General features: G+C 41.4%; 1 protein-coding gene across 5 annotated transcripts in view; it reads left to right on the top strand.

Moving 5' to 3' along the window:
* Nucleotides 1-13,806, top strand: part of CD80 (CD80 molecule) — a 36,063-nt gene that overhangs the window by 9,891 nt on the left and 12,366 nt on the right. For all 5 annotated transcript variants that reach the window (XM_058437452.1, XM_058437453.1, XM_032150098.2 and 2 more), the window contains exons 3-4: nt 5,187-5,504; nt 12,680-12,961. In XM_058437452.1, the coding sequence (XP_058293435.1) occupies nt 5,187-5,504; nt 12,680-12,961 (600 nt within the window). The remainder of the gene's footprint in view (nt 1-5,186; nt 5,505-12,679; nt 12,962-13,806) is intronic.

Here is a 13,806-nt window from a genome sequence, read left to right on the forward strand (position 1 = left end):
TTTATATTATTTAATTGAACTGAATTTTCCAATGATCCCAAGGGGTAGGTGTCATACCTATTTAGAGATGAAGAAACAGATGAAACAGCAAGTGGCTGAGCTGGGACTAGAATCCAAGTCAATGGAGATGGATAGCCCATGTTCCTTCTACGTCTCATTTTGCTTTCCTTGCAACACTAGGAGTGTCTGGGTTGTCATTTGATCTTTAGCTAATATAGCTTCACTTTGAAATATGCTCCCTTCAAGTATGTCTTTTTATTTCTTCCTTTCTTTCAGTTATATTCCCTAAAGCAGGGACTGGCAACATTCCACACAATTGCTGAAGAGGTGTCTGAACCATTCTGCATTACCTCACTTTGCTATGCAAATACCCACCATCACAAAACTCTCTTGTTCAGTGCTGTGGTGGGGCCGTATCCAGTCTGACAGAGGCCTGAGAATGGCTGGTGAGATGGAAAGGTGCTAGTGCCCCATGATCCTGCTATCTAAGAAGAGAGAGGGCTTGGAAATGAAGTCCCTAGACATGGGTCTCCCTAAGGGGATCTGTGTGGCTCCAGGGGATACAGGGCCCAGAAGGCACAGTACGATAGCACTGGGCAGGGGGCACTGGGGCCTTAGAGGGATGCTGCTTTTAGGTCCTACAACAGCCTAGGAGGAATGACCATGCCTCCTAAACCAAAAATCAGAAAATACAGCCTGTTAAGGAATTTTGGTGCTATTGACACAGAGACTAGTTTAGATATCGATGTGCCGGTATTTCTTGGTTATATGGATGGAGAAATGAACAGAATATTTTAAATAAAAACTCTTTCAGGAAATCCAGGCTGGAGGGTAACTGTATGGCATGGACTGCAGATAGCCAAAGAGATAAAGGCAGGATATAGGATCCATTTAGGGTACCTGAAGATGGTAGAAATAGTCCAAAGGTGTAAGCATGGGAGTCATTTCAGCCTGAAACCATGGGATCAATCAGGCCTAGAAAGAAAGGGACTCTGTTTCTTATTTATTTATTTATTTTTGAGATGGAGTCTCACTCTGTCACCCAAACTGGAGTGCAGTGGTGTGATCTTGGCTCACTGCAACCTCTGCCTCCCGGGTTCAAGTGATTCTCCTGCCTCAGCCTCCTAAGTAGCTGGGATTACACGTGTGTCCCAACATGCCCGGCTAATTTTTTTGTATTTTTAGTAGAGATGGGGTTTCACCATGTTGACCAGGCTCGTCTCAAACTCCACCTCGTGTTCCGCCCACCTCAGCCTCCCAAAGTGCTGGGATTACAGGCTTGAGCCACGATGCCCGGCCTGGGACTCTGTTTCTTATAGCAAAAGGGCTCAGTGGTAGGGCTGGATTGGGGTGGGTGGGTACAGTGTTGGCTTAACTTACTGACTGTGGCCTAAAACTGAAGAAATCGGTAAACAAGAAAAATGGCCCTAAAAGCCTGGGCCAGAAAGAAAAAAATGTGTAAAACTGGGGCAGTTTCTTTTCCTCAGCTCAGTTTCCTCATTTGTAAGATATGGCCATGAGAATGAATGATCATGGAAGTCCCTTCCAGATCTCACATTACTTACTATGACTTTCATATCCCCTGGGGCTGAGTACATTGTTTAACCCATGGTTGGCACTTATATCCAGGTCTTCTCAGGGGACCAGTGGACTTTCTCCCTCACTAGGGATCCCTGTCTCTGTCCCCAACTCCTGGCCCATAGGCATCTGGCTATATAAATAAGACAAGCAGGTGCCTTTCCATATTTCTGAATGCTCAAGATGTCTCGTCATGCCAGGCGTGGTGGCTCACACTTGTAATCCCAGCATTTTGGGAGGCTGAGGTGGGCAGATTACCTGAGATCAGGAGTTTGAGACCAGCCTGGCAAAGATGGTGGAAACCCTGTCTCTACTAAAAATACAAAAATTAGCTGGGCATGATGGCGGGCACCTGTAATCCCCACTACTCGGGAGGCTGAGGCAGGAGAACTTCTTGAACCTGGGGGTGGAGGTTGCAGTGAGCTGAGATCATGCCACTTCACTCCAGCCTGGGCAAAAGAACAAGACTCTGTCTCAAAAAAAAAAAAAAAGAAAAAGAAAAAAGAAAGAAAGATGTGTCGTCTTATGGAGATGCAGGGAAGGGGAAGATTCTGGATAACTCTTGAAAGATAACATCACTGGAAGAGCTTTACCCATTTGGTGGGGTGTTGAACTGGATGTAGGGGCAGCACACAGTGGTATGTGTAGGTGGAAAAATAAGGCAATTTGCTTGTCACTATATCAATAGTTATATCAAAGGTGTAAGGTAGCTGCTAATATATTGAATTCAACTTTAGGCTGCAAACATAGATTTAGGTAAAGGAGGTGACAACCCGGTTCTACTCTGAGCCAATCACACAGTGGATGTCTGGAATGTTAGATTTAGTGACTTTGCTCTCTCAAAAATATATACACACAAATCAAACTGTGTAGTGAGGAAAGTGAGGGTACCTATTTTCAGTACATCAACAAGGAACAGGGGCAGATGGGAACCTGCAGAACTATCTGAGAGAGAATATAAGTATCCTCAGATATCTGCAAGTCTTGTTACGTAAGAAGAATGAGATGTGTTTTGTAATGCATGTAGAAGCTAGAGGGAAACAGACTTCAACGTAAAGCAAAGCAAAACTTCCTCAGTCAAATTGTCCAAAGATGAAATCAAAAGCCTTAGAAGTTAGTAAATTCCCCACCCCCTTGGAGAAAGGAGAATGGGATTCATATTTGGTGTGTGTCTAGGCATTGAATTACGGTATGTGCTTGCCATAAATTATCTCATTTAATCCTCATAATAACCAATGTGAAGACTGGGGTTCAGAGAAGTAAAGTAAGTTGCTTAAGGTCACACAGCTACTGTGGATTTTATTGAATAAAAAAAGCCCATGTTCTTTCTACACCAACAACCAGGAGTCTCTAGGCAAGGATGTTAGCAGGGTGCACTTAGTCATGATTGCCTTTAAGGTAGGTAGGGAAGTAGGCAGTCCTGAGAACTTTAAATCCGAAGTCACTCAAGTGAAAAGAGGAGGAATCAGGATGTGTATTAAGGTGACAGATGAAGGTTTTATTCCTGTGCCAAACCAGTGAAGTCACATGAAATGGATTGTCTTTAGCTCACTTAATCTGGATAAAATTTATTCCTAGATTTTTCCCATGGTTAAATGCAGTTCTATAGTTTAAATGAATGTGTGTACATGTGCTTATCTGTGTGTGTGTGTGTGTGTGTGTTGTTGCATCACGTGATTGTGGGGAGGGGGGCTGTAGGAGAAACGCAAGGGAAAAGGCAGTGAGCATCAGAGACTAGGTCTGTATAGTGAAATTCTTCCTTATTTCTCAAGGCAGTAGTAGCTGAAAATTACCTAATCAAGTGACCAGGCAACACAGCCAAGAAGGAGGCCTTCTGTAAGTGGGAATTCATAAATAATGAAGATTGATTATATTCCCTACCTATTTAAAGTATGGCCCTATTTTTTCTTCTTAGTTGACCTCATCTCCCTCCCTTATTCTTCGTCATGACTGCAGAATCAAAGGCCCTTGGAATCTCAGGCTGACCTGCCCTGTCCTAGACTTCCTGAACCTCTCAATCTCTCAGTTGTCTCAGCTGCAGAATGGGGAAAATAATACATATCTTGTGGGGTTGTTGGGGGATTAAATGAAATAGCACCTGTCCCCTCCATAGAGCCACCACAGAAGAAGCAAAAAAAGGAAATCGTATGAAGAGTAATTCAGTATAGGCTATCTAGACAGAGGTGGGCAGCAGCACCTTGCCCTCCTCCACCACCACTGTACCCAGAACCTTAGTCAGGACTGACTTCTCTTAGGGGTGGTATTGTGTTAGGTAAACCAAATAAGAAGTAATAGGACTAAAAATTGCCTGCTGTGAGAGAAGGCTCATATGCTCCTAAATCTTGCATGTCTTTGGAAAATTCTCAAGAAAAAGGAAGGGGATAGGTTATGTTATAATGATTGGTCCATGAGTCCGATTTTAGTGATTTGTCTTCATTGTTTTCGAAACCAAATTTGTTTTTTATGCAATCACATTTAGTTTTTCTAGATAGTAACTTCCAAAACCTTTAACAAGCATTGCGGGTGCAACTGCTATAGAAAACACTATTGAAGTTCCTCAAAAAATTAAAAATAGAACTACCATATGACCCCAAAATTCCATATATCCATAAGAATTGAAAGCAGGGTCTTGAAGAGACATTTGCACACCCATGTTCATAGCAGCACAGTAGCCAAGAGGTGGGAAGCAAGCCAAATGTCCATCTACAGATGAATGGGCAAACAAAATGTGGGGGGTGTGTGTGTGTAATATTATTCATTATCCTTATGATCACATCATTACCATTCCAAAGGAAGGAAATCCTATCATATGCTACAACGTTCATGAACCTTGAAGTGCATCATGCTAAGTGAAATAAGCCAATCATAAACAGGCTGTTACTGTATGATTCTATTTCTATGAGATATTTAAAGTAGCCAAATTCATTCAAACAAACAGAATGGCAATTGCCAGAGGCTGAGGGGAGAGGGGGAAAGGGGAGTTGTTTAATGGGCATAGAGTTTCAGATTTGCAAAATGAAAATTTCTAGAGATGTTTCACAACAATGTGAATATACTTAATGTTACTGAACTGTACACTTAAAAATCAATAAGATGATAAATTTTATGTTATGTGTTTGTTTGTTTGTTTGTTTGTTTGGAGATGGAGTTTTGCTCTTGTTGCCCAGGCTGGGGTGCAATCTCAGCTTACTGCAACCTCCGCCTCCTGGGTTCAAGTGATTCTCCTGCCTCAGCCTCCCGAATAGCTGGGATTACTACACCTGCCACCACACCTGGCTAATTTTTTGTATTTTTAGTAGAGACAGAGTTTCGCCATGTTGGCCCAGCTGGTCTTGAACTCCTGACTCAAGTGATCTGCCTGCCTCGGCCTCCCAAAGTGCTAGGATTACAGGTGTGAGCCACCACCCCTGGCCTGTTATGTGTTTTTTACCACATTTTTAAAAAATGAAGAGAAAAAAAGCATTGAGGACCCAAAAAATCAAACTGGATTGATGCTTAGTTACTAAACACAACACCCTAAGTTCTGTTACTGCTGACTTTGGATTCCTGACTGTGCAGGAATCTATATTTAATAAATATACAATCTTGTTCTGTTTGCCTCTCTATAGGTGTTATCCACGTGACCAAGGAAGTGAAAGAAGTGGCAACGCTGTCCTGTGGTCACAATGTTTCTGTTGAAGAGCTAGCACAAACTCGCATCTACTGGCAAAAGGAGAAGAAAATGGTGCTGACTATGATGTCTGGGGACATGAATATATGGCCCGAGTACAAGAACCGGACCATCTTTGATATCACTAATAACCTCTCCATTGTGATCCTGGCTCTGCGCCCATCTGACGAGGGCACATACGAGTGTGTTGTTCTGAAGTATGAAAAAGATGCTTTCAAGCGGGAACACCTGGCTGAAGTGACGTTATCAGTCAAAGGTTGGTGGGATTTTCTGATTTTACTCTAGGCTGGCAGATTCTTAATGCCCTTAAAGACACATGACTATTGATTTAAGTGAAAATTTTACCAAAGAGGAATGTATCTCACGTCATTTCTTGGAGTTAAGTCTCTAGTTGTATGATAAACCCTAACTGGTTTCTAAAGATGTCCTGGAAATATCTGTTAATGTGCATTTCTTGTTCTTTGACAATCCAAGTTCATGACAATCATCCTGGGGCACTGTAATGACCTAAAGAGACTCTCAATCACCAAGGGGCATCTTTGTTTTGATGTAGCCTTGCTACTAACTGCACTTGACCCAGCAATATATGCCTGTGAAAGAATGCTAAAAAGGTAACGGGACTGGGTATGATGGCTTATGCCTGTAATCTCAGCACTTTGGGAGGCCAAGGCGGGCGGATCACTTGAGGTCATGAGTTCAAGACCAGCCTGGCCAACATGGTGAAACTCCGTCTCTACTAAAAATACAAAAACTAGCCAGATATGGTGGCGCATTCCTGTAATCCCAGCTACTCTGGAGGCTGGGGCAGAGAATCGCTTGAATCTGAGAGGCAGAGGTTGCAATGAGCTGAGATTGCATCACTGCACTCCAGCCTGGGTGACGGAGCAAGACTCCATCTCAAAAAAAAAAAAAAAAAAGGAAAGAAAGAAGAAAAGAAGAGGTAAAAGAAAAATAGAAGCATAAATCTTTTTTGGGTAGTATGTGAATGTCTATTACTATGGCTATCTTACTATTATATTCTAATATTTTCAAAGTGATAAGTTACTTATTGCATATCTGAAGCTCTAATCTAGCAGTCAGTCCTGAAAAGTTAGATGTTAGAGAATTAGGCCAGGTGCGGTGGCTCAAGCCTGTCACCCCAGCACTTTGGGAGGCCAAGGTGGGTGGATAGCTTGAGCTCAGGAGTTTGAGACCAGCCTGCCTAACATGATGAAACCCCATCTCTACTAAAAATACAAAAATTAGCCAGGGACATGTTGGCTACTCAGGAGGCTGAGGCAGGAGAATCACTTGAACCTGGGAGGCGGAGGTTGCAGTGAGCAGAGATGGTGCCACTGCACTCCAGCCTTGGTGACAGAGCAAAGACTGTTTCAAAACAAAAAAACAAAAAACAAAAAGCAAAGCAGACTACAGAGGAGGGTGAGCATTTTCCCTAGTGGTAGAGACTCTGTCTTAAAAAAAAGTTAGAGAATTGGATGCATAATTAATTCCTGCCACAAGGAAAAAAACTAATTTATGAATCAAAGCCCTGTTTATGTACCTACTGTGGAAGGCAAGCATTTCTGGTCTCGGAAAGAAAGGACCCTTGCTTTTGTAACCACCCAAGGCGTTTACCTCGCCTGCTGCCTAGATAGAGCCGATTCATCAAGACAGGGGAATTGCAATAAAGAGTAATTCACACACAACCGGCTGTGCGGGAGACCGGAGTTTTATTATTACTCAAATCAGTCTCTCCGAGCATCTGGGGAGCAGAGTTTTTAAGGATAACTAGGTGGGTCGGGGGAAGTCAGTGAGCTGGGAGTGCTGATTGGTCAGGGATGATATCATAGGGAGTTGAAGCTGTCTTCTTGCACTGGGTGGGGGCCACAAGGTCAGATGAGCCAGTTTATTGATCTGGGTGGTGCCAGCTGATCCAAGTGCAGGGGCTGCAAAATAGCTCAAGCACTGATCTTAGGAGCAGTTTAGGGAGGGTCAGAATGTTGTAGCCTCCAGCTTTATGACTCCTAAACCATAATTTCTAATCTTGTGGCTAATGTTAGTCCTACAAAGGCAATCTAGTCCCCAGGCAAGAAGGAGTCTGCTTTGGGAAAGGGCTGTTACCGTCTTTGTTTAAACTATAAACTATAAACTAAGTTTCTCCCAAAGTTAGTTCAGCCTACGCCCAGGAATGAACAAAGACAGCTTGGAGGTTAGAAGCAAGATGGAGTCAGTTAAGTTAGATCTCTTTCACTGTCTCAGTTATAATTTTGCAAAGGGGGTTTCACTTTAATCACAGTATAACAGAGGACACTGAAGGAGCCAGAACCCTTTTTGAGAAATCATAGCCCTGAGCCATTTTCTCACAGTTGAAATTTGAACATATTTCTTTTTCCCCCTGGGACTTGAGCCTGTAGTGAAAACCAAACTTCTTACTTAATAAAACATAATGATTAACCTTGATAATAGATAACTTCAGCAGATCCTTAGTGAATTCCTTACTGTTCTTCTTTGTTTTGATCATTAGCTATGAATCTTTACTTGTGACATCCAAATCACATCTAAAGTTTTGGGGAGTAAGCCAAAGTTACATGGAACTATCTTAAACTTCACTCAGTGTTTTCTCTGCTCTTGGATAGAATAAATTATTAAATGGTGATGTGATTTGAGGGGTACTAAGAAGCCTACCTCTTCCACAATTTTCACCTGCATTGACTCCTGAAATTCTCATCATCATAGCCATTCCTGCTAATTTCTCCATTTTCCTCCGAAAAGATCCCTGTTAAAATGAAAATATGTTTCCTGGGGTGGGGGGTGGGGGGTGGCACCAAAAATATATTAGCCTGTATTAGTTAATTACATTAGGTACGTAGTCCTCTAATGGACTACCCAGAGAGAAGTAGACTCAGGTCAGCTGAATTTGGATAGAAAGATAAAGAAGAAAATCCAAGAGTGAGAAAAGGAAACATTTCAAGGGGGGCAGGCCCTATTAGCAGATTACTGTAAGAGACCAAGGACAGCTAAGGGGACAATGTGAGATTTCTGGGGTACTCAGAACCGAGGGTGTGGGGGTGGACAAAATCCAGTAAAGGGAAGACAAAAAGGTCACTTGCTTAATTTTACTGAGAAGCATTCTGAATTTTCCAATTGAGTCAAAGCAGTGCTTCTCAAATGCTTACATGCCTATGAGTCATTTGAGGGTCTTGTTAAAAAATGCAGATTTAAGTTCAGTAGGTCTGGGGTTTGGATCTGAGATTCTGCACCTCTAACAAGCTCTCAGGTGATGCCTGTGCTGCTGTGGAGGACCACAATTTGAGAAGCAAGGAATTAAGCTCTCATTTGACTAGAGTGACCAGTTATCCTCTTTGCTCAGAACCAAAGGGTTTATTTGGGGCACAAGATTTTTGGTGCTAAAACTGGGAAAGTCTCAGGCAAATAGGACAAGTTGGTTACCCTATATTTGTCTAAGATTGCAAAATGGTAATATAATATCAGCATAGCCATATGAAAACCTCCATTAACTGGCATGTTTGAGAACTAGCTACATTAGTTAACAGCTTAACTAGGTTAATGGATTTTTCCTCCTAAAACGTGTGCACCTATTCCTTTCTTCGTAAGACATTCTTACCCTTTCCTATTAAGAGTGGTAAAAATTGGGTTAACTAATTAAAATGAGATACAAAGGTCACAGTCTTAGAACATCTTTGATTGTTCACAACCTCACAAGACCTTAGGAATGGTTACCCTAAAGAGATCACCTTAGAAAAAAGGTGGGAGATGGAGTTTAGGCTGTTCTAAGCCAAGAAAGATTTTGAAACTTTTTTTTTTTTTTTTTTGAGATGGAGTCTCTTACTCTGTCACCCAGGCTAGAGTGCAGTGGCGTGATCTCGAGTCACTGCAGCCTCTACCTCCTGGGTTCAAGCAATTCTCCTGTCTCAGCCTCCGAACTAGCTGGGACTACAGGCATGTGCCACCACGCCTGGCTAATTTTTTATTTTTAGTAGAGACAAGGTTTCACCATGTTGTCCAGGGTGGTCTCAAACTCCTGACCTCAAGCAATCTTCCTGCCCTGACTTCCCAAAGTGCTGGGATTATAGGCATGAGCCAGTGCGCCTGGCCTTGAAAAGATTTTTAATACAATTCCTGGTATGAGTGGCATTCCTGTAGTTTATTTCCCAGAAAAGCAGAGCACAGAAATGAACATGAATCATATTAATAATTTAGGATATGAGTTTTTGGATTTGTTATTCCTAGTTATAACACAAAACATATCGATGTTATAAGAAAGAGAATACTCTAGATGTCAGCTGCCTGTGTCATGAGTCGATCTTATAGGATAAATTAATAAGTGGGAAATAACAATGCCAACTAAAAATGGCTCAGGAACATATCAAACTTCATTTAGGGACAGGGTTCATTAAAAAAAAAAAAGGTAACTTCACCTCCAACCAAATCCAACTTTTCCCCTTTCCTGGCAATTATAATCATTTGTCATGGCTTCCCTTTATCCTCATTATTCTAAGTGCCACAAGGCATTCCTGGAAGTGTTTGCCTGGCAACCTGATTTAAATGAGGGGGCTTACCTAAGAGAGGATAAATTCAAGACCCACTTAAATATAGCTATCATTGGCTGGGTGTGGTGGCTCACGCCAATAATCCCAGCACTTTGAGAGGTCGAGGCTGGTGGATCACGAGGTCAGGAGATCGAGACCATCCTGGCTAACACAGTGAAACCCCATCTCTACTAAAAATACAAGAAATTAGATGGGCGTGGTGGTGTGTGCCTGTAGTCCCAGCTATTCTGGAGGCTGAGGCAGGAGAATGGCTTGAACCCAGGAGGTAGAGGTTGCAGTAAGCCAAGATGGTGCCACTGCACTCCAGCCTGGGCAACAGAGTGAGACTATTTAGTTTCCTGTGTGTCAGGCTCTGTGCTAAGTGATTTCTATGAATGATGTCATTTAATTCTTACAACACTGGGTATTAGTATCCCTATCTTATAGATGAGCAAACTAAGACTAAAGGTGGGTAAGTTATTGACCCAGGGTCACAAGGCAGAACCGGTTTTAAAATCTGCTCTTGATGACCTTATGCTACATGACATCTCTGTGGGGCTCAGAATTCTGAAAAGAAAGCTAACTCTATGGGGAGATTGAATCCCTACATTCATGCTAAGAAGCTAAACTCTTTATGTGTAAGAATAAGTGACGAAGCCGCTAGGGTATCTTTCTCCTATGTTCTCTGCATTTATTTTCCTGTACTTTGTACTTCAGTATCTTAAGGGGAGCAAATATATAAATGAAAGAGTGCCTCAAGTGTCTTAGAGGAATGCTAGGAAGGCCTTCCTGTCCCTTTAAGGCATATCAAAATAGTAAGAAAATCAATAAAGTGTGGTGAATGAGGTTATAGGCTCAATGTTGTAGTTTGGATATAGGTTTTTCTGAGTAAAAGATTACTTTTTTTTAAATTTCAACCAGGTATTTAATTGGTCTGGCAACTGCACGATATACAAATTTCTGAAAGGCATCTCCTGTTTGAAAGCTAGCATAGCTTCATCCCAGTAATTAATTCAGACAAATATATAGGACACCGAGAAGTCATAAATTATGCATGGGAGACTCCCAAACCAAGTAACAACTAAACTCAATCTATACAGCTTTCTATTTTTCAGGCTTCCATATACACATTAAATAAATAAACAGCATGTCTACTATCAAAATAATTTAAAAATTCAAATGAATTCAAATAAATTTATTCAAATAAATTTCAATGATATTTTCAAATGAAAATATTACTGATGTGGTTCACAGTTTTTCTTCTCACCTAAAATGAACAGCTTTGCCCATGGTCTCAGGAAAGAATAAAGAGAGGGGAAACCCATCCAGAAATAAATACGCAAATTTAAAAATACTGGTCATGGGTATTTTTTTGGGGGGTGGGGTGTTGGTGAGACTCAGTAGAAGCAAAAAGCTCATGACTATAGTTCAATGTCTGCCCCCCACTCACACGCACACAATGCCCCCTCAAAAGGCAGGTCACAGGTTTGCAAATTAGGCAGCATTTTCCTTTCTCCAAGATCTCCTCTCCTTGACCAGATTTATGTTTTCTCTCCCCCCATCTAGACCCTTTCCAAACGAAAGTTCTATGTTAGGCAAAGCCTTTTCTATTTATGTATTAAGCTTAGGTAGTCAGAGAGAAGAGGGAAACATGACCTCATGGAGCCCTTACTTGTATCAGACTTAAGAGTCAGTGTCCAAAGGATAAGGCCAGAAAGGAGGACATGAGAAACCATTCTCAAGAGCAAAGGGGTAGGCCTCTCATATAAAAGACAACCTCTTAAAAAGCAAGGAAATGCTAACTACAAATTTAGGATAGTGATAGTGATTACCTTAGGTAAGGGAAAGAGGGACAGGATAGGTGACACCATATCAGCGGATTTACCTAAGTTACTGTCAGTGTTTTGGGTCTCAAGTTGGATGGTGGGTTTTCAGGTGTTCATTATAGTTTAGTAAATAAATAGATAACATAGAAGAAAGCCACCTGTGTACCTGAAGCATCAGGAAGGAAAGAAGAGAAGAAAAGGAAAGGGAAGAAAAGAAAGAAAGGCAAGGTCAAGAAAAGACAGGCTCTGGTGTCAGACAGATTTGAATTCTGCCATTACTGGTTAGTTATAATTTCTCTAAACCTCAGTTTGATTACTCATAAAATGGAAATTATATTAGGTTAAATCATATGAAATTACTGATCTTTGACCTTTTTAGATCTACAACCTACCTCTCTAGGGTTTCTGTGAGGACAAATCAGATAAGGTCCAGGCCTAACAAACAAGAGCTCAGCAAATGTTGTCTATTACTCTTCTCTTCATCTCTTACAAGTGCAAGTACTCTGGCAACATTTATTCACATGAACCTACTTCTCTAATAAGTGCCCTCCTATCTCCATCAAAAGTGGCAAAGAATTGACATAACCAATTCAAATCAAAGTTAGTCTTTGGATTATACGTAACTATTAATGATTAATGGGAAGTTGCAAATTATATCTCATTTTATCATTCTTGTTTTGTTTTGTTGTTTTTGAGATGAAGTCTTGCTCTTTTACCCAGGCTGGAGTGAAGTCGTACGATCTCGGCTCACTGCAATCTCCACCCTCTGGGTTCAAGCGATTCTCTTGCCTCAGCCTCCTGAGTAGCTGGGATTATAGGCGCCTGCCACCACGCCTGGTTAATTTATATATTTTTGGTAGAGATGGGGTTTTGCCATGTTGGCCAGGCTGGTCTCAAACTCCTGACCTCAGGTGTTCCACCTGCCTCAGCCTCCCAAAGTGCTGGGATTACAGGCATGAGCCACTGTGCCTGGCCTTTATCAATTCTTATTAAAGCTAGAAAATTATTTAAAAATAAACCTCTACACACATAGGTTTGTAACTATATGTAATTATATATTCTTGTTCTTTCTTTAGCTGACTTCCCTACACCTAGTATATCTGACTTTGAAATTCCAACTTCTAATATTAGAAGGATAATTTGCTCAACCTCTGGAGGTTTTCCAGAGCCTCACCTCTCCTGGTTGGAAAACGGAGAAGAATTAAATGCCATCAACACAACAGTTTCCCAAGATCCTGAAACTGAGCTCTATGCTGTTAGCAGCAAACTGGATTTCAATATGACAACCAACCACAGCTTCATGTGTCTCATCAAGTACGGACATTTGAGAGTGAATCAGACCTTCAACTGGAATACACGTAAGTGACATTGTTCTGGGGAGTTTCTACTATATCGAATCTAAAAAGACAACATAGTCACGTGTCATTTAATGATGTGGATACATTTTGAGAAATGCATCATTAGGCAATTCTGTCATTGTCTGAACATCAGAGTGTATTTACATAAACCTAGATGGTATAGCCTACTGCACACCTAGGCTACATGGTACAGCCTAGTGCTCTGAGGCTACACACCTGTACAGCATGTTACTATACTGAATACATAGGCAGTTGTAACACAATAAGTATTTGTGTACCTAAGCATATGTAAACATAGGAAAGGTACAGTAAAAATGCGGTATTATAATTTTATGGGACTACCATCATATATGCGTAATGTTGTTGAAAACGTTACATGGCACATTACTGTAACTCGGCCAGATATATTTTAGAATTGTCATATTCACTTTGATAGTATTTTACAGTACTTTTAGATACATAAATGACATGTGCTATTCTGACTTATTAAAGTCACTGTGAGGCTGGGCACAGTGGCTCACGCCTGTAATCCCAGCACTTTGGGAGGCTGAAGTTGGAGGATCACTTGAGCCCAGGAGTTCAAGACCAGCCTGGGAAGCATGATGAGACCCTGACTCTACAAAACATTTAAAAAATTAGCCAGACTTGGTGGCACACATGTATAGTCCTAGGTACTTGGGAGGGTAAGGCAGGTGGCTTACTTGAGCCCAGGTGTTCAAAGTTGCAGTGAGCTATGATCATTCCACTAGACTCCAGCCTGGGCAACAGAGTGAGACCCTGTCTCTAAAAGAAATAAATAAAATAATTAAAAAATAAATTAAAAAAATAAAGTCACTGTGCAAGGT

This window comes from Hylobates moloch, unplaced genomic scaffold (genome assembly GCF_009828535.3).
Source record: "Hylobates moloch isolate HMO894 unplaced genomic scaffold, HMol_V3 SCAFFOLD_4, whole genome shotgun sequence".
In the NCBI taxonomy this organism is placed as follows: Eukaryota; Metazoa; Chordata; class Mammalia; order Primates; family Hylobatidae; genus Hylobates; species Hylobates moloch.